At 40.3% G+C, this 22,156-nt stretch overlaps 1 protein-coding gene across 3 annotated transcripts in view; it reads left to right on the top strand.

The window, feature by feature from the left end:
* Positions 1-22,156, top strand: part of stau2 (staufen double-stranded RNA binding protein 2) — a 211,545-nt gene that overhangs the window by 75,918 nt on the left and 113,471 nt on the right. For all 3 annotated transcript variants that reach the window (XR_007956897.1, XM_052023204.1, XM_052023203.1), the window contains 2 exons: positions 8,203-8,310; positions 20,862-21,074. Coding sequence is in view for 2 of the 3 variants with exons in the window: in XM_052023204.1 (XP_051879164.1) it covers positions 8,203-8,310; positions 20,862-21,074 (321 nt within the window). In the remaining variant the exon portion in view is untranslated. The remainder of the gene's footprint in view (positions 1-8,202; positions 8,311-20,861; positions 21,075-22,156) is intronic.

The following is a 22,156-nucleotide window of genomic DNA, read 5'->3' as shown; positions in this document are numbered from 1 at the left end:
CTCTGTCAAAGGCTATCATGGGCACCTGATAATGGGGCCCAGTTGCTGTAGCAATCTCACCACTTTATTCCCAAGCTGCAAAAGTCTTTTGAAATTGGTCCTCTGGACTTAGCCAGGTAAAGACAATCATGGAAGAGCTGCAGGCACCAGCCAGGGCCTGGCATGATCTGGTCCAATATATACATTGACCTTGAAGCGTTATAGAGAAGTTAAAATTAGGATGGTTGAAATGATCCTAGAGAAGAGGGGAGCTGAGAGTTCTTTTAGTCTGAACAATATTAGATTGTTCAGATTTAGTCTGAACAATAAGTCAAGCACATACTCTGTTGCACGTTAAATGATTTTTATTAAACAACATATTTTACCACTTGGTTGCGGAAAGTGGGTTTCTGCAGGGTAATGAGAGTTTGATTGTTGGAAATGCATTGATGTAGGATGCATGACAACATTTGTACTGTATGTAAACAGACTGCATGAAATTGCTTTGATTAAATTTAGAGAATCAGTTACAGAATGTAATTTTCATCATGTAGAGTTCCTGTTTATTCAGTAGGATAAATGTTAAGAATATCGGTGTTTTAAATGTAAATGTTTATATAGGGGATATGTAAAGATTGTGCAGATGTTTTTCTCAATTCTAAATTAGTACTGGAGTTTACTGGCAGACCTAATTGGGGAAAAATTACAAAATCTAGATTTCTCAAGTAGATCTCAAATTTTGGAATAAGTTTTCATGATGCTTACTTTCAGTTGTTCTTCAAGGTGTAGATGGAAGGATTTCAGTTTTGCCATCGGGGGAAGAAAAGTTTTAAGTATACAAGTTGCTATTCTCATTTCCAGGACAGTCGCTGTGTTACCCTGGTTATAGGTGGTGATTATTAGACTGGGTGCCAGTACTTCAGACAATCCTGGGAGCTAATCTTTGGCTGTCTGAGCCTGGAAGAAAAGTTGATATCATGTTGGTGCTGCTTTATATCCAGCTGGAAGAGATCTTCACATAAGTGGAACAGACTAATGTTCTGGGCTCCATGTAAATGATTAGAGATTTTAAACAAAGCCCAGAAAGGCAGACTGATCAGAGGAATAAAAGCCAAGGGGAAGTGTCAAGTTGGATCCAACATTGGCTCAGTAGCAGAAAGTTTAAAGAATGTTGTTTGATAGGAAGTGTATACGCAGTGGAGGGTCCTCAGGATACAGTGCTGGTTCTATTGCTTTTTGTGGTATATGTCACTGATTTGTTCTTGTATGTCATTGATTTGGTTTGTATTTCAGTGGAGTAATGAACAAGCATGTAGGTGATAGCAAAGCTGGTTGTGTGGTTGATAGTGAAGAAGAAAGTTTAAGGCAGCAGTAAAATATCAGTAGGCTAGTCAGGTGGACAAAAGTGCCAAATGGAATTCATTTTGGAGAAGTATGTAGTAATACATTTCCGTGGAACAGACAAGGCAAAGGAATACACAGTGTAAAAGGATAACATACGGAGAAGTACAGGAGAATACCAGGATCTTGAAGTGCATATATACTGATTCCTGAAGTTAACAGGTCAAGTGGATAATATGGTTAAGAAATTATATTGTCATAGAATCATAGAGAGAAACTGCACAGAAACAGGTTCCTTGGCTCATCTAGTCCACACTGGACATCTAGCATCCATTTTATACTAATCTTACATTAATCCCATTTTTTTATTCTCCCCATATCCTCTTCAACTCCCCTAGGTTCTACCACTCACCTGCACACTAGGGGCAATTTACAGCGGCCAATTAACCTACCTACCTGCACATCTTTGAGATGTGGGAGGAAACCAGAGCACCTGGAGGAAACCCACGTAGCCACAGAGAGAACAAACAAACTCCATTACAGACAACACCTGAGGTCAGGAATTGAACCCAAGTCTCTGGCACTGTGATGCAGCAGCTCTACTAGCTGTACTGCTGTGCCACCCTGTATACTTTATTGGCTGAGGAGTATATTCTGGAAGTATTTAAAGCATAGTTAGGCCAGAATTGAAATACTGTGTATCATTTTGTTTATTGCATTATAAGAAGGAAGTGATAACTGAGAGGCTACAGAGGAAAAGTTGAATATTTTAGAAGGATAAGTCAGTGGTTAGGATCTGGAATTAACAGTCTAGAAGAGTGGTGGATGCAAAAACATACATCCTGTGGCGACTCACCGTCTAGTTGGGCGAACCGGCTCGGCAGTCGGGTCGCACGGCGTCGGAGCGACGAGGCCCAAGATGGCGGCGGGCCTCGTCTTTCCGAGCGACGGGGAGAACCCGCGCGCGGGAAAGTCCTGATGACGTAGGACTTACGTCATTGCCGGTTGTTTTGGGCGGGAACATTCTCCCTTAAAGGGCCCGCGCAAGGCGGGAAAATAAACCAGTTCTGTTTGGCAATCCTCCGATTAGAGTCTTGTTTTATTCCGCGGTAGCAACCGCTACATTGGTGACCCCGATGGTCCAAACGGCTTTTGGACCCGCGAAATGGACGACAGCGCAGCAGCCAACGCAGTGGCCCTCAAGCTGCCCACCTTTTGGACACTTCGGCCCAGTGTCTGGTTTGACCAGGCCGAAGCGCAATTCCATCTTCAGCAGATCACCTCCGACTCCATGAAGTACTACCATGTGGTTAGCTCTCTGGACCAGGAGACAGCCACCCAGGTTGGAGACTTCATCCAGTCGCCTCCGGAGGAAGATAAGTACCCGGCTTTCAAAGACCTTCGCACTTCGTCAGCTGAGCTTGTATACAGGGCGCCACTAGTTGTCCCTGGGGATTTCATACCTGCCCTTCAGGACCAAGGAGAACAACCCCCGGCAGTCCTACAAAGACTGCACGAGAAGCTTGGTGCCTTGGCCCCGATTCCCACCTCATGGCACGGTCAAGCCCCATCCTGCCAGCCCAAGGAACTACGGGACTGTAAGTTTGTTTTCATTCTCAGGGGCACACCTCGGGCACCATTGCAACGACCATATGAGGGACCGTTCCGAGTCATACGGAATAACGGATCCACTTTTATTTTGGACATTGGAGGCAGGGAACAGGTTTTCACGGCGGACCGCCTCAAACCGGCCCATTTGGATCTGCAACAGCCTGTCGAGGTTGCCATGCCGCGACGCAGAGGCCGCCCCCCTAAGCGGCAGCTGGCACAGCCCACGGACCTTGGGGACTGTCTCGCCGGTTCTGGGGGGGGGGGTTGTGTGGCGACTCACCGTCTAGTCGGGCAAACCGGCTTGGCAGTCGGGTCGCGCGGCGTCGGAGCGACGAGGCCCAAGATGGCGGCGGGCCTCGTCTTTCTGAGCGACGGGGAGAACCCGCGCGCGGGAAAGTCCTGATGACGTAGGACTTACGTCATTGCCGGTTGTTTTGGGCGGGAACATTCTCCCTTAAAGGGCCCGCGCAAGGCGGGAAAATAAACCAGTTCTGTTTGGCAATCCTCCGAGTAGAGTCTTGTTTTATTCCATGGTAGCAACCGCTACAATCCCATTTAAAAGTATCTGGATCGTCATTTAAGATGTTGTAACCTTCCTACAGGATTATGGAATAAGAGATGGGAGTGGAATTGGCTAAACACTAAATAGTATTTTTGCTAACTAGGGCATACTAGGCCAAAAGACCTCTTTTGGTGCCATAAGTTTATGATTCGCTGAAACTCCACAAGTAATTTATTCTTCCCAATAACTACATCACACAATGTTTGAGGAACAACGGGGGGAGAAAAAAATCAGGAAGGCAATTCATCAATCATATCTTTCGCTTAAAAATCATAATATTCTCCATAAAAGCAATGGCCTAGATATACTAGGAAAAAATGATGTGCAGGAAAGTGATATTTTATTCAAAGAGATTCAGAAAGCTATGTTCTCTTTCAATGACAAGCACTTAGATATGTTTACGTCTGCCAAATATTTGCCTCCACCCCTCAATGAATAATATGAGGCCATCATTAGGGATAACAAAAAAGACCTGTTCAAATAATTTTCACCTTTTTTTTACTTGTGCTTTCCTTTTGTACTTTCTTTTAATACTCTGTGTAGAACTAGGGACTTGCCCATTTTTGGATACTACAGACAAGTCTACGTTCATCTCATCAGGTGATAGTTTATTCATTTTTAGTAAGCGGTAAATAGTTAATTAAGCTTTCCCTTTTAATATAATAAATGTATATATGAAGCACACAGTTCTTTGGTTTATGCAATGTATGGATACCAAAGTTTCGTGTTCAACACGGAGACTGAGATTTGCACTTGGAAACTCGACTGAATTAATATTTCAGATTTTCTGTTTTCAAAAATCAAACTCTGATTTGGGCAACTGGGAATTACTGACAAACTTCGAGTGCACATAATTAAGGCAAGTTTGCATCTGGATCAGTTGCCCATCTCTGACAATGACTCCTCAGTTAAGCTTGTCATCTTTAAATAAAGTTTAATTCGATCTAAAACCACATTGAGTAATATATGCATTTCCTTCTTGAGTATATTTAGCAAGTTAAGTCCAGTTGAAAAACAAAATATGCCATCAAACATAGTCTCAGGTTTGACATATTGAATAATTAATGCCTGAGATAACAAGGCTTTGCGTGAGTGTAATTGTATTTATTATATACTTCTGAATGTACCAATTGCTTTCACTTAATTGTTCTGCCAATTGGTAACACTGTGCTGTGTATTCTGAGATGTATCAATATTTTTATAATAGCATTACTGTAATCTCATTATGGGCTTTATATCTTTTAATAATGTCTTTAAAAAGCAAGTTATTATTCTAACAGCTACTCATACATTTTTGTTCACATCGCTCAACAGATGACTAGTTGGTTATCTTTCTTTTGAAAGAAGTTTTGACATTCCTTGCAACTAATATGCAGCGAAAGGGAACTGTGTGCCTTAACGTAATGCTGTGATGTCTAAATTAGGTGACTGAAGATATTTTGGCTGGAGTTGCAAAGTAGTTTGTTAATCAGCAGTAAACATTCAAAATTGTATAGCTCTCTGCCAAGGGTAGAGTTAAAAAAGGTATGAAGTTTGTTTAAATGACATCATTATTCTCTAGAGATAGGAATCTCCAGAAACCAGATACTAGTATTTTGCTGTCAGCATCAGCCAACAGAAGTAAAATTAGGAAACTTTTTTTACATTTGCCTGTCTTTGAATGCCAGCATCATGGAAGCACTCAGCTCTGGGGAAGTCAGTAGTATGATTGACATGCCACCATATTCCCTTGTCTGTCTTGCTTTTTATCCAGCACTCAACTCAAGCTGCATGTTTCTGAAATTAGCTACCTTTACTGCCAGAAATTACTGCGGAAATTACTGCCTGCTGTTCTTGGCGAACGTTAACGTGAAAAATTTCCATTTTAGCTCTCCGGAGGAAAATTAGACAACTAATTACTGATACAATCAGCACAGGAAAAAAATCATGCCCAAGGCTTTCTTTACATGGTATTGCATAGTATTCTTTGAAGTGGTGTTTTCTTTCTTTCAATTTCCCGCTCACTTTTTGAGGCACTGACTTTGTGGAGGAAAAATTCCACAGGTATAAGTGACCCTTTCTCCCTTCTACTCTCCCACTTCTTGCCACCCTCCCAACATTGCTTGGCTAAAAGGCAAATTTTTGTGTAATAGTATTGTGAATGACTGGATATTTGATTTTAAGGGGACATAGGGAGAGTGTCCTTATGACTTTTAGTCAAAGCATACTGACAGGAATAAAATTTGTATAATAAATGTGCTCTGCCAGAGACTTGGGCTAACAATCCAGAGAACTATGGAATCTAAAAAAAAAACAACTAGTCATGAGTAAACTCTAGATTGTCATAAAAACCCACCTGGTTCACTGATAACCTGCGGGATAGAAAATCTACCATCTTTAGCTGGTCTAGCCTACATATGACTCCACATCCAATATGTGATTGACTCTTGAATCCCTCTGAAATGGCCTAGCAGGCCACACAATTACAGCAGCCAGGGCAATTAGGGATGGGCTGTCACCCTGACCTTGCCAGTGATTCCCAGTTCCCAGTGAATGAATAGAAGTAAATTTACACTTTTTCCAGCTGAAGTCACTAGCCTGGAGCACTAATGATACCAATTGGTTGTATCTGGAACTTCCTGGTCACCTAAAACTATAAATTCTTCTGTTTGATTGGATTGAGAGTTTGAAATGCAACAAGGTTGAAGAAAAAAAATGTACATGTTTCTGGAAACAGTTGTGTTAGCAACAACTACAATGCTTTATGCAGACTTTACCAAATAGATTAGGTCCACTTATTGTGCAACTGCCATGTTACATGATTAAACTCAACTACATTGTAGTGACAGCATTTTGACAAGTTGTTTAAATGTAATTTTATGCTGATTTTCTTGAGTTGGTTCCAGTTGGGCTGAAAAGATAATTTAGTGACTTACACTTGGATTTATTCCATTTTGTAGTTATGCAACAGCTAACTAAATTTAGTATAAGAATTTTATTTTTATTTGAGATCATGGTCCTTGTGTATAGGAGTCCTGGTACTCCATGCCTCAGAGTGGGAGAATTTCTCTTCATTATCATTTCTACTCATTTTATGATCCATATTTTGCTCAATGTAGAGATGCCAAATGGAAGCAGTCATGTTTTCTTGCAAAGTGAATGGAATAATGAATGAGGCAAGCCAGCCAGGACAATGCCTCATTTAGCAAGTAGCCAGGAAGCCCATTGAAGAAATTGTGAAAGTAAGCAACTTAGGAGCAAAAAGAGGCACTAGTTCAGATGGACTGTAGAACCTTATAAAAATGAGAAATAGTGCATAAATTCACTGGATTTTTAAGTGTGAGGCTGGGAAACTGGAAAATATCATGGACCTCAGACTTTAGTAGCTATGTTTCTGGCAGTCAGTTCTTAATTGAAGATTTAGTCGTCTTAGGAATAAAACGTGTTCAGTAAGTGTTGACATTTTTATCTAAAGAGAAGATTCAAAGCTGCATATTGCTTCATCAGGGCAATATATCTCAAAAGGGATGAAGGAGCTTAAAAGAGTCTTTAACAAATGAATGTTGGTATATAGAGGGAGTTGGATACCCTGGTGCAAGAAATACAAAGCTGGCATGCAGGTAAGCAAGTAATTTGGAAGGCAGAAGGAACGTTGGCCATTTTGTGTGAGGAACGGAGCAAAAAAATGGGGAAGCCTTTGGACAGCTGTGGATACTGAGTCATTAAGGATGTTCAAGGCCATTTAAGGAAAGATGTACTTACCTTGGAATGAGTGTAGAGAAGTCTCAATAAATTGGTCTCGAGTTGAAAGGGTTGCTCAGAGAAATAATTGAGTCTTTACTCTTTAGATGAATAAAGTATGGTCTTTTTAATGTGTGTAAGATTCTGAGGTGGCTTAACGTGGTAGATACTGTAATGATCCCTTCCCTGATGGGGGAAACCTACAGTGAGGGGTCATAATCTCAGGATAAAGAGATACACATTTAAGACTGAAGCTTGGTGAAATTTCTTCTCTGAGAGTCATGATTCTTAAGAATTTTCTATTCTCAAGAGCTGTGGATGCTGAGTTATTAAGTATATTCATGGCTGAGACTGGACTACTGGGGAATGGAGGGGCATGAGAGTTAAGCAGGAAATTAGAGTTGACACAAACAATTACATCATGATTTTGTTGAATGGCATAGTAGGCTGGAGGGACAGTATGACCTACTTCTCTTGTTTCTTTTTTTTTGTTTTGACTGTTACAATGTTGGAAAACATGGGGTAATCATAATTCCTGTTCATATTAGGCAAGGTTGTTTGTGGAATGTTGACTAGAATCAAAGGCAAACTTCGTGTTTCATTCAAAATGATATTGCCACAATCAATACAGCACACACTCAGTTCTACACCAGCATATCAAGTCAGATTTGAAAATCAAATTCAACGGTTTCTGAAACTTTGGGATCTACTAATTGAACACATGCAATAGGTAGATGATAAAGGTCCAAATTAATCATTATTTCTCTAGTGTTCTCAGGAACTTTTCTGTTTATTAATAACTTGGATATTTGGATCAGAATGCTTACTGTTTTGCAAAAGCTGGAATTTAACAGAATGTCAGTGGGGGGCAGTGGTGTGAAACTTCGGTTTGCATCACCAGCACTCCCTGTAATTTTTAAGATCGCTTTGCATTGTGCACAGGAAACAATTGTATAACTTTAGATAAAATTTATTTTCTCATACTTCAGACTGATGAAATTTCAAATGAAGGAGAAGAGGATACAGATATAAACAAGTCTGAAATCAGCTTGGTGTTTGAGATTGCTTTGAAACGAAACCTGCCAGTCAATTTTGAGGTAGGTGTTTATATCTAAAAATAAAATAACACTTTTTGCCATTCTTTGCATACCATCAGGGGAAAATGTATCTTATTAGCTTTTAGAGAAATCGGGTGATGAGTTCCAATGAAGAATTATCATTATGATGATGCAGATTGTACAAAGTCCTAGGTCCTTTACCATTTAGCCACTTCTATTTTCTGTAGTTAATGACACTTTGCATCTTACATCCACCAAAATTGAGAACAAAATCCCCAACCTGCCATTAGAAGCACATTTGGTTAAATATCCATGTGGATATCGATTACTGTTATGTGGGCAACTGGATTAAGGTATTCACTTTATTAACATCTGATTTTTGGGATTCCTGTTCAGTGAGCATCAGATGCATGATGATAGTCCACATCCAACAAACTAAACATTTAAGAGACATGGTGAGCATTTAATTTTAAACAAAAATAGACAATGCTGGAAACGTTGAAGAAGCTAGTTGGAATCTGTGCATAAACAGAGTTAGCATTTCAGGTCAGGGACCTTTCATCAGAACACTTCACCATGTATGTTGCCTTACTGGCTGAACATTTCTGACATCTTCTGTTTTCATTTCAGCATATGAAATATCTTCCTTTTAGTATATGAGCTGAAATGTTAGGAGTTGAAAAGAAGAATTCCTACTGTGGAAAGAAGTTGAGCCTCGCTTTTCCGATACCTTCCTGAATGTGCTCTTGGGATCTGTTAGGACCCAGGAGTAGATACTTTCTTCCAGCTATGAATGGAAGAAGTCTGCCAGGGACCACCAGGAAGATATGATTGGAGGTGGCATAAGAGATCAGCAGAATGAATACCTCTCACGCTTCTGGATTCAGTGCAGGAAGTGGTTAAATATGATAAACAGGGCAGGAATGAAGACAGTGGCACATTATGCTGTGCTTACAAAATGTCACACCCCACACCAGCTTACCTTACGGGTGCACCATCTCTTTCTCTGTCTCTGCGCTTCCTCAAATCCACATCTATCCAAACCACCACTGTGGGAGGCTGCTTCTTTACAGTCACCTTCAAGTTCTCTCCAACCAACATGTGAATACTATTATTACTCTCCCTCACGGATCTCTGCCCTTCCTTGCAGGAAAAGAAAGCACAGAACATGCAGAAGTAGAGGAAGTACTTTACTGATCTTATAGTTAGCAACTGAAGAGGAGGAGGCGGCACTGAAGATTGACAAGACTCAATATGCCTGTCTGATGTAGATGGGGTATCCCAGCTAAATGGTGACGAATATAAGGCAGCTGCATGGCAGATAATACATCTTCACATTGTCAATATCAACAGCAAGTGAAATATGATCAAGTATACAATGAGCTGTTCAAACAACCTTGACTAATATAAAAACAGAAAGTGCTGGGAATCAGGCCATGTCTGAAGGAAGAGAAACGAGAGTTGATCTTAATGAAGGGTCTTTGACCTGAAATGTTAACTCTGTTTTTCTTCCCATGGATGCAGCCTGACCAGTTGTGTATTTCTAGCATTTTCTGTTTTTATTTTAGATTTCTTAACATATTTTGATTTTTCAACATTAACTTGACAGTTCTTATTCATGTCTGTCATCTCCCACAGGGCCATCATGCACTATTTAGAGTCACTGATGACTACAACTCAGGGGAGCTCAAACCGTCACGGAACTTGCACAGATCATGTCCTAGCTCAGATGTGACAAATTAGACAGAGTTAGATTTTCATATATTGCACTTCACAAGTGAACAAGAGCAGATGGTGGTGCCAGTGAAGAGTCCATGTCTGAGGACAAAGGACTCTCCAGATTCTGCTTGGCTAGCAGCATAAGCTGTCCTTCATTAGCTGTCGATAGTCAAAAGACATCTGGAGCAGCAGCAGAGAACATACTATAGTTTAAAGCTGATCCACATGTACTGGAAATGATTGCAGAGAGATTAGAGGATTCCATCTGAAGTACTGGTAGCACTCTGTCATAAGACATCATGACATATTCTATCACCACCTCGTGTAACACCCTGAGCTGCCTAAGATGCTGATGCTCAAACACATTGAGGAAGCTTATCCTCTGCTTATAGACCTTGTTTGCAGACGAGGTCTCATGTAAGTCACACTTCTTTCCTGGGACTTGTGATCAGCTAGTTATCTTGACCTCCATTTGATATCAAATCTAAGGCAACCATAACGATCTGATAGAACTCCAAGTGCAGATCAACCTTCCAAGGTATGGATGCGGTACACCCAGGTAAGGTAACAGATACGTACTGAGTATTAGCATTTCTCTCATGTGGCTTTCACTTACACCACACTCTTGCTGGTGAATATAGAACAGTATAGCAGAGGAACAGGCACTTCGGCCCACAATGTTGTGCCAAACTAATTAAGCTAATGACACCTAATCCCGCCTGCCTGCACGTGGTCCATGTTCCTCCATTCTCTGCATATTCACGTGCCTATCTAAGAGCCTCTTAAACGCATCTATTGTATCTCCCCCCACCACCACCCTGGCGACGCATTCCAGGCATCCACCACAATATGTGTAAAATAAAACTTGCCCCACATGTCTCCTTTGAACTTCCCCCTCTTACCTTAAATGCATGCCTTCTATTAGTAAACATTTCGACCCTGGGGAAAAAGATACTGGCTGGCTGTCTCTGCCTCTCATAATGTTATAAACTTCTATCATATCTCCCTTTGACTTCCGCTGCTCCGGAGTAAACAACCCTAGTTTGTCCAACCTCTCCTTGTACCACATGCCCTCTAATCCAAGCAGCATCCTGGTAAACCTCTTCTGCAGCCTCTCCATAACCTCCACATCCTACCTGTAATGGAGTGTCCAGGATTGAATGCAATACTCCAAATGTGGCCTAAATAGAGCTTTATAAAGCTGCAACATAACTTCCTGACTCTTGAACTCAGTGTTTCGACTAATAAAAGGCAAGCATGCCATGTGCCTTCTTTACCACCCTATTGACTTGTGTGCCCACTTTCAGGGAGAAAGTTTTCCAGGAAATTAGTGGACCTAATGAAATGCCACATCAATTTGAATGATTAAGTGACACCTGCCTCTCTAAAGTGAGTTACTCTCATGTAGCCGAACATGTTGCTGTGAAAGCAAGAAATCCAAACGCAAACTGGAGGAACAGCACCCCATTTTCTGTCTTGGGACCTTACTGCCTAACGGCATGAACATTGAATTCTTCCACTTACTCCCCTCCCCCAGTGGGGTGCCTGCCTCCTTACCTTTGACCCATCCACAGTGGGTCTGCTCTCCCCTCCTCCCCCGCACCTGCCCATCACTATCTCTTACCTGCATCTACCTATCACCACCTTGTGCCCACCCCGCCTCCCCTCTTTTGTCCACCTATCACTGCTCTGTTTTCCCCCCTATATATTGGGCTTCCCCTTTTCCTATCTTCAGTCCTGAAGAAGTGTCCTGACCCAAAACGTTGACCGCCTGTTTTTCTCCACGGATGCTGCCGAGCCTGCTGAGTTTCTCCAGCATCTTGTTGTTTTTTTCATCTAGATTCTAGCATCTGCAGTCCTTTATTTCTCAAGTTATTGCATTATAACCTGCAGGGATGCCAGTTGCAACACCCCCGTCTACTCTAAAATCTTCCCTGTTGTAAAAACTCTGTCCAATAATTATAAAAATATCTGAGCTTTTGTATTTACTTTGTACAATAATAGTAGTAGCCAATCATATGCTTTTTGCAGGATACATAAAGAGCAAGTAAGAAGAAATTAAAAACATACAAGGAACTGAGGGACAACTTGAACTTTTATTCTTCAGCATTGTGTCATGCTTGTTTTTACAGTGTCTTCTGCACTGATCTGTGAGACAAAATGCCTACATAAAAAGCAAAATAAACGTCTCCATAGTTGGGTCAGAAAGAATTGTGTGTAAAATATTGAGATGTAACCATGATCAAGTAAAACATGGTTTCTAAAAGAAATGCAATAATTAGCAACTTTTGTCCTACTCTTCAGTGCTATTTTTCTAAATCACCCCAATTTATTCTTCAAAGAATACATTTTTCTTCTTCTGACCTGTCGCCTGATGTGAAACTGATTTACATTTTCTTTCTTATCTTACTCTCACCGCTTTCTGCAGGCACGTATAAAATATGAGATGTTTTTCTGTAAGTGAGGAGTATGATGGAAATTTAACTTTTTTTAATCAACTCAATAGCTACAACAATTTTTGATTATAAAACTTGTTGACCAGAGAAAATATTTCAGGCTTTCTAACACACTAAAGAAATGACTGGACTGTTTCCTGTATTGTTTGGAACGAAATAGATAGCCTGATGGGAGAAATTCATACCTGACTAGATGTAACCTCACAATCAATTGAAACGGAAAAAAAAGGCAGATTTTGGAAGTCTGAAACAAAAACAAAAGAAATAGGTTGCATCTATAGAGAGAGACGCAGAGTAATGTTACAGTTCAATGACCTTCAGAAAAAGAGTTCATAGATGCTGCCTGACCTGCTGAATATTTCCAGCATTTTCTGTTTCTATCCCACAGTCACTGCTCAGTGTTGTGATAACAACTTAGCGACTTTAACAACTAGAATTCGTGAACACCAGAAGTATAAACGAGGGCTCAAGTTGAAGTAAACATAAATCCAGGGTAGAATGAATCCACTGCTTCAAAGAAAATAACTATTTGATCTTTAACTAGGCATGTTGTACAGGGCTTGTAGAGTTAAAAGTCAGTAACATAAGGCACAATTTCTCTACAATTTACAATGTAGGACAAATCAAGACACAGCCTATTACTGACATGGAGAGCATTTCCAAACATAGTCTGATGGAATATAAATAAGCACATTTGTGTATTTCCACCTTTGCATTGTAGGGTGGCTAAGAGATTTGTAGGTAAACAATCTTTCACACGTGCAGGTGTAATACATGTGGGCCGGATAATCTTTTTAAAATGTTCTATTTCTGCTAGCCTCCCCACCTTCATCTTTATCGCACTCCAACCAGTCCAGAACTCAATAAAACAAATTCTTATTTCTAAGTACCTTCTGATTGTGGCAGATATTCAATATCCTTCCCTGCCCTTGCCAAATTTTGCCAGTATGATTTGTTCAGTGTTCAAAATTCTTCCTCTTTTTGCCAAATCCCTTCACAGCTTCACTAAACCCTATCTGGGAAATTTCTCCAGTTTTTTGTGGCAGGCCATGCCTTCTAGTTTTCAATTGTAGGCACACAAGAATGTACAAATTAGAACGATGGACAATAAAAGACCAACCAATCCATAAACCCAAATACAATCTTCTGCAGGGAATGAAATGTAACAGCAGCAGCCAATTTGGTGTGTGGTGTTTGACACGTGGAGGGTGTTTCTTTTGGGACATACAAACTGGAAAAATCATTTTTCATTTTCTTGGGTGATCAGTTCTGCTCTGGGAGACCTCTGGCACTATGATGTTCTACTGCCACATTATGTGAGGTGGGTCTTTGGCTTTAGCTAGAAAAGGAAGCAGCTGTTGATTGTAGGAATTTCCCATGCCATGCAGTTTGACCTTTGGATCCAGTGTTCTCCAGGAATAGAGTCACCTCTAAACAACTAATCTTGTTCTGCTCTCACTTGAGATTGTGACCACTGGACTTTTCTGACCAATTAATTGAAACAGACGGTCTGCATAAGCACAATCTATTCTGTCATCGTTTTATAAACTTAAATGCAATTATCTCTAATTATATGTGGAAGTTCCCAGCTCTTTTGGTCGACTGTATCTGAAATGTTTCTGGCTGGGTGTTCATTGTGTCCTCCTCCACTCTTGCCAAAGTTTCAAAGTTGCCCACCATGTGAAGAGACCAAAAGAACATATTATTCAAACTAATGCTTAAGCTATACCTTGTGGGAAAAAAAAATCAAAATAGTATTACTTGGTCTAAAGCAAGTTACCCTATAAATACACCTCTTCACGGCATTGGTCATGAATATTTAGAGATCAATGTACTAGAAGTTGAGGTGTGTCTTTTCCACTTTGAGAACTCTTTATAGAATTGAAGAAAATGAAGGTGGTGACCACTTGGCCTATCATGCCAGTGTGCCTTGAAAAAGAGCCCTTCTACCCAATCACACCTTCCAGCACTTGGTCCATAGCCCTGCCGATCACAGCTCTCCAAGAACACATCAGAGTACCATTTAAATGTGGTGAGGGTTTCTCCCTCTGCCACCCTTTCAAGCAGTAATTTCCAGGTCTCTGCCACTTTAAGATTTTTCTCCATCTCCCCTCTAATCTTTCTAATTACTTTATATCTATAAATCCTTAGATTTTGACTCCTCTACTAAGAGAAACAGGTCCACCTCCTATTTAATGTATCCAGGCCCCTCATAATTTTATCCATCTCAATTAAATCTCCCCTCAGTCTTCTCTGTTCCAAAGAAAACAACATTAACTTATCCAATCTTCCCTCATGGCAATAATTTTCCAATCCTGGCAGCAGCTTTGTAAATCTCCTCCATACCCTCTCCATTGCAATCTCATCTTGTATGCAGCACTCAAGCTGTAATCTTACCTGTGTTATGTACAGTACTAGTTTAACCTCTCTGCTTTTAAATTCTAAACCTTGCATAATGAAGGATAGCATTCTATGTGCTTTTTTAATCAACTTGTCTGCCTATTTTTCTGCCTTTAGTGATCTAAGCACATCTCTTTGTTCTTCCACACCACTCAATTTCTTGTCACTTATTGCATATTGTAATATGAAAGGATGTTAGTTTACCATTTTATTGCCCTTTTTTATCAGAAGTTAGTTTGTTGAATAGTTGTGGAAATATTTTTGCTTACATCTTATTGTTTGCATATGACCAAACAGTCTGCCTTGTACTTTTTATATCGTGCTCCTTCCCTTTGACCAGACATATATTTATCCTTTTATCTTTATTTATTTATTTATATTTATCTTTTTGTTCATAGAAACTTTCTACATTGATTTCACCAACCCACAATTAACCCCTGAGTAAGCCATTTAAACTTGTTCCAAATCTTTTGTCATTCTTGAATTAATTGTAGGTTTTTAGTACCTCTTGGTTCTAACAATTTAAACTTTATAATGTTGTTCATTCCCATACCTTCAATTTGCAGGCACTCCCCTGCTGACCTTTTAATTCTCTTCGGCTACATTGCTGCTCTTTCTCTTCAAAGACCTTCGAAAACACAAAGTCTGAGTGCTTTTAGTCTCTCCATTAATTTCTTCAGTTCCTGCTCAATGTCCATTTCTCCCCATTGTGAAGTATTCAGAGACATTTATAAGTTATTAAAGACTTCACAAGCACTCATTATGTCTTGAATTTCCCTAACTATTACATTTTTGATGCAGTGTGATGTGAACTCTGCCCTTCAATGGTCAGTTAAGGTTAATTATATGTATTTTGCTGATCAGGTGACTGAGCAAAGTGCTCGTTTCAACAGGTTATTCATACTAACTGAAAGACTTAAGTAGGAAAAAATGCAAAGAGGATTTATGATGAAAGTTTGCTTTTGTTATTCTTACCCTCAGAAGTAATCCTCTGTAATAAAAAGAGTATTAAAATGAGTGCAGCATAGTGTTTGTGCTTATCCACTGATTGTTTTAACTGTTTCTTTGTTCTGTAATACCATTTTCTTATTTTGTTTTCTGATTAATCAGCTTTACACCACTTAAGTGGGTGGATAGAATTAATACAGCTGGGGTCGATGTTATGTTGAATAACTCTCCAGAAGTGTGGCAGGTGTTAAAGCAGCATTTCCATACGTCACATCCCAAAACATTCCAGTGCTGTTTGTGGAATTCGGTGTTACAATTACAAATGTTGGTCAGCTCTGTTTTATTCAGTTAAATGATCGGGAGTAGAAATAAAAGTACTATGATGCCTCTCATTGTGTTAGCTTAATTGTGACACACCATACTTATAACTGTGTAATTAATCTTTGTTGGAAGATGTTTTTGCCAGAAGCACAATCTTGGGAAAGCTTGGTCATGAGGCTTATCTTGTACTTGCGTTAGATAATATGTTTGGGAGCAAAACAATGCTACTTAACTTTTGTCAGAATGCCACAAAGTTATTGAAACATGGAATTGAACCAGGACCCTTTAGATTTTTAGTGTAATGTAATTCCAACTGAGTTTTTAGGCTGGTTGTGCAGAAGGATTCAGGGTCGTTAAATGTGCAGGTGGATCTGGGGGTCATGGACTGCTGTGGTTAGGTGAGGGGGCAGAATTAGATTCTGGGGACTAATGTGGTTTGGTGTGTAGCTGGATCTGGGGACTGGTGGTTAGGTGTTTGACAGAAGCAAAGGTTGTGGACATGGATGAACCAGGCAGCTGGTCCATAGCTGGGAGTGTAGGCAAGAAGGGTGTGAGAAGCCACTGGGTTTGAACCCACAGTGCATGCATCTGTGCATACACTGGGCAGCACCTACACTTGTGCTGACTGATATGTAAGCATTAATGCCCATGCAGGAGAGACCAGTCTTCAGGTGTCTTTGTCCCCTTCACTGTTGTATCAAGATCTTGCTCTGTGAAGTTCACATGGCCCAATGACCCAAGCTGCCTCCTCGGCCGCCTCCTCGGCCACCTCCTCCCAGTGCCTGACAGGCAGCTCCTGAGTCACTGTGTGGATTCTATCCATGAAGAGGCCTAGTGGTCATGATCTTCCCCACACTTTTCTTGAAGAGGGCAGTATCAGCTACGTAAATTGCATTTTTTTTGACCTCACCAAAACCATTGAATCCGTCAATCAGAATGGACTGCTCAAATTTGATTGCCCACAGAAATTCATCTCCATCTTACATTTGCTTTGTGATGGCATGCAAACCATGATATTGATCAGTGTGTATGACAACAGAATCATTCATAGTGAGCATTGGTGTCAAACAAGGCTGCATCACTGGTCCAACTCCTTTCTAAATCTTTCTCGCTGCAATGTTGCATTTTACCTCCTGTGAGACTGGTGTTAATTGTCAGAACCAATGAGAAGCTGCTCAACTTATGGTGACTATATGAGAAGTGCAGAAGAGCATTGCAGGAGCAGCATTAGGCATCCCTAAAAATAAGGAACCCACCTAGTGAAGCTACAGACTTGCAACAGTCATAGCTAAGTTGTTCTGCAATGATTGGGTCAGATCGAAGCATACCTAACTGTGAATGGTGGTTGAAAATGAAACCGAGTTGGAGAAAGCTGCGTAAACAACCCATCATGACAATGGCTGGCAGAGTGCAGCATGAAAATGCAAAAGGCAAGAGTGAAATATTTGCAGCCATAAGTGTCAAGCTGGTGATTCATCTATCTCCTCCTGAAATCCTGAGCATCACAAAACTTGGTCTCCATCTAATTCAGTTCATTCTACATGATAGCTGAACACACTGGATGTAGCAAAGGCTATGGGACCAGGCAACGTCCCTGCTGTTGTGCTGAAGACTACTCCTGAACTAGCCATGCCCTTCTAGAATAGCTACAACACTGGTACCCAACTGATATAGTGGAAAATAGCTCAGAAATGTACTGTCCATTAAAAAAGACCTCCCACCCAATTACTGCACCATCAGTCCATTCTCAATCATCTTGAAAGTGATCCAAGGTGAAATTGACAATGCTATCTGAAACTACCTGTTGACCTGTGTACTCGGTGTGCTCGGTACTTTTTCAGGTTCTGGCTTTTGATGCCAGAGTTCCAAAGGAGAATATTGCAACTTTAGCATTGACATTCCTTACATGATAAGGACAGGAGCAGGACTGTTCATTGATGATTGTATCATGTTCACTACCATTTGTAACTCCTTAGATTATAAATCAGTGTGCTTCTGTATGAAGCAAGATGAAGATAATATTCAAAGTTTGTGATGATAAATGATGATATGGCAGATGATAATGCCAAAGCTAGAGGAGCAGAACCATTGGAAGACCATTACATTCAAGTTCTTCCAAGTCACAAGCCATCCTGACTTGGAAAAATATTGTTCTTTCTTCATCAATGGTGGGTCAAATCCCTATGGAATGACTCCGTGGAAGTGTTGTCATTGCAGGGATTGCAACTGTGCAGAAACTGGCTCCCTTCACCTCAAGGATAGTTGGGGATGGGTATTACCAGTGACACCACACCCCATGCATGAATAGAAGTACATTTCAATAGGTTTTTAACATCGAGGGAAACACCTCAGTTCTGTTATATTGCTGCTTTATCTTTTTTCCTCTGCTTCCTATATGGTTTTCAAGGCTTTCATAGTACTTGACATTACCACAGGTGTCTGATTATATCAGCATTCTAAATATTGAAAAGGAATATATAATGTAGTCCTCAAATAATACTGCTGGAACAGAAACTGGTTCACTTTACACAAGTTTACATTCCTCGCTACATATATAGTGATGGAAGTATGAACATCAATAGAATAGCAGTAGGTTCTCCCAGATTATTGTGTTACTTTACAATATTTTCTTAATTCTGTGATAGTCTCAAATTCCATTTCTTTGTTGCTTTTTTTCCCCCTAAGTGTCATGGAATCTAGTATACAAATAGGAGATGAGAACAGATTTGGCACTAATTGTATGGTGTCATCTTGCAACCAATTGTAGTGAACTTTAATTCAGCCAAAAATGTTTAAATTTTATAGTGTAGTAATATGAAGCGGCTTATTAAATAACGTCACAAAATCATTGCTAGAATTGGTTTACTGCAATAACATTAATCTGTATGTAGCACATAAATATTGAGAAAGCTCCTTGGGTGGAAGTAGAAAGCTTGTAGTGAAGGGCTGCAAATCCACACTTTGCAAAGGCAATGTAACCTAACTGTAGTGATTCAGAAGCTAATGATCAGAGTAGCAATTAAAGCAATTATTTGGGGGTACATAATAAAATCAAACTGACATATTTTGTGTTAAAATCTTTGCTCTTCTCATGCTCCGGAAATAATGTAAGATATTTGAAATCACATTTACAAGCTCAGCATTTTTTTCCGGCGTGAGACTCATGCTTTGTTGCAGCAAGTACAGAAAAGGAGAAATGGATCATGAGAAGTTAATTTATTCTTTCTGTAGATGTAGTTCTCTTTTGGAGCAGATAGATTCAGCTTGGATTTGTGCCAGGAAAAGTGTGGAGCTAGAGCCCTTTGTCCTGGCTCTTCAATCTGCCAGTATTGTAAACTACTCCCTGCTGACTCTGATATAGTCAGAAATTCCAGTGGGGTATTGCTTCCATAAATGGACGATCAATTTTTTCAAGTTTTCTTTCCCCCAAAATATGCTTTATTTCTAAAATATACAGTTATACTTTTAATATTCATTCAACACATGGAACAGAGAGTTCTATGTTACACAGCTGCTCGGGATGAACCTACTGCAGAGACTACTGCTGAGGTGGCCTTTGTTAACCTTCTTGCTAAATACATAATCCTGAAGAAAATGGATGATGGTCTCATCTGCACCACAGCCAGCTCAAGTACATCATTACATTTGCTTACAATATTTACATTATGTCAGCATGGCATCAATTTTTCAGTCCCAAATGTACTATCAGTTTGAAAAGTTATTACACAGGACCCAGCCCTTCAGTGTACAGTGGTGGGAGGGCTCTGTGCTGCAGGCTTTCCCCACAGAACCTTTGTAGCATCAGTAGCACTGAGCATCACTGAATCCTTCAGAGCTTCACCTTGAATTGTGCTGTTCTGCAGCATTCAGTTGGAGACAGCTCCTTGCACTTGAACACCTGCAAGTTTCAGGCAGACCATTATGTGTCTTTCACCAAGTTGATGATATTCCAGCAGCAGTCAATGTTTTTCTCATTTGCATCCCTGGAAACAGCACATAAAACACAGAGTTCTAAGTTATGCAGCTGCTCAGGATTAATCTCTGCAAAGACCACTTTATCCCTTTCCTGACCTTGATAAACACACAATCCAGCAAAAAATGGATGATGGTGTCATCCACACTTGAGGTAGCTCAAGGGATTGAAACTCTGAAGGATCACACAGTGAGGATTCCTCACACTACCATCCACGTAAGGTCTTAGTGTTTGAAGGTTCTATCGATGAGACATTCTGCCAAATGATTTTGGCAGTCTGCTTGGGGAACCATCTCACGGGCTCTACCATTTCCTTTTCCCATAGGAGACTCAATGCTTGAATCTTGAGCAACGCACAAGATGTTGGAGGAACTCAGCAGGTTGGGCAGCATCTGTGGAGTTAAATGGACAATCAATGTTTTGGGTTGAGACCCTTCATCTGGACTCAGTTCATTTTCCTCCATAGATGCTGCCTGACCCTCTGAGTTCCTCTAGCATTTTGTTTGTTGTTCTTTGGCTGCTTTGTCAGGTGTCTGGAGGCTTAACTTCTGTAAATGTATAGTTGCCTGGGATGGCAGGAAAGGATCACTGATGCCCATCTCCTCCTTCCCACAACCACACACACTCATTTGTAGGGTGTGCTAGCACTCACTGTTCAGATGATGATGATGACATAATGAATAATGATATATTTGTATCACCCTTGGATGAAAAGGAGACAAGAAAATTGGACGTGTCTCATGTTTTGACTTTTCTTTTTTCCTTGGTGACAGGTAACCAGAGAAAGTGGGCCCCCTCACATGAAGAGCTTTGTTACCCGTGTTACAGTTGGAGAGTTTACTGCAGAAGGGGAAGGCAACAGTAAAAAGCTTTCCAAAAAACGAGCAGCAATAATTGTCCTTCAAGAACTGAAGAAACTTCCTCCCTTACCAATTATAGAGAAACCTAAAACTCATTATAAAAAGCGCCCAAAATCTATACTAAAGGTAAGAGTATTCATGCAGTTGAATTATGCTTTTGTTGAAATGGAGGGAACTACAAGTTTTTAAATTTAAGATTGAATTTGCTATTGTCTCAACATATTCTGGTTCTGAGGTGAATGTTTTAAGATTGAGGGAAAGGATTTACAACCAGGTTTATAAGCAAAGCATTGAACTAAATAGTGGAGCAGAGCATTAAGATAGGAAATTTGGGAAGGACAAAATGACTGCAACGTGGCATTTAAGGGTAATAAGCAGCATATGATTTGTAGAGGTAGACTGTGCAATAGTAATAGTGCGGCAGCAAATAAGGTCAAAGGGAAAATGATTAAAAAGTCAAAATTAATTCCTTTTTATATGAATTCACAAAGCATTCTAATGAATTTGTGATTAAAATAGAGATAAATGGTTTTGAACTAATTACCATTACTTTATGACAGCAGTGAGAAAGGGGATCAGGAGGGGAATTTGTGGAAGTGCTCTAAAGCATCCAAAACAGTGGCTGTACTGTTGAACAGACTATAAGAGAGAGAAGGATGTAAGCTGATGAAAGGGTTTAAATGCAATAATGGGAATATTAAATTTAAAAAAAGATGAGAAACACAAAGGAACGTAAAAGTTGAGAAATGCAGAGCAATAGGAAATGCCCAGCAGGTTAGGTGGCAGGTAGTGCTAATGGAGGCAGAAAAACGGAGCCAATATTAGTGATGCAGAACAAGCACCCTCTCCCTCCTCCCCTCCTCCCCTCTCCCCCCCTCTCTCTCCCCCCCTCCCCCTCTCTCTCTCCCGCCTTCTCTCTCTCCCCAACTCTCTCTCTCCCCCCCAACTCTCTCTCTCTCCCCAACTGCTCTCATGTTCATGTTCTGCCTCTCTAACTGGTGCTATAAAGATTTCAAACTAAATTCAAAATAAAATTAATTTTTCAAAATAGAATTGTTGTTTGTGATTTTATTTGCCTTCAGCGAAGGACTTACTTGCAACCCTAAACGCCTTTGAAGAGCTTTGGTAGGTGCCAGTTGAAAGTGGGGATCACTGGATACCAGAGTAAATGGTATTTCAATCTAAGATTAGGTCTCCTTAACCCACAG

Source organism: Pristis pectinata, chromosome 9 (genome assembly GCF_009764475.1).
Source record: "Pristis pectinata isolate sPriPec2 chromosome 9, sPriPec2.1.pri, whole genome shotgun sequence".
Lineage (NCBI taxonomy): Eukaryota > Metazoa > Chordata > Chondrichthyes > Rhinopristiformes > Pristidae > Pristis > Pristis pectinata.
Note: the sequence above shows the minus strand (reverse complement) of the source record. Positions and strands in the feature narration are given on the sequence as shown.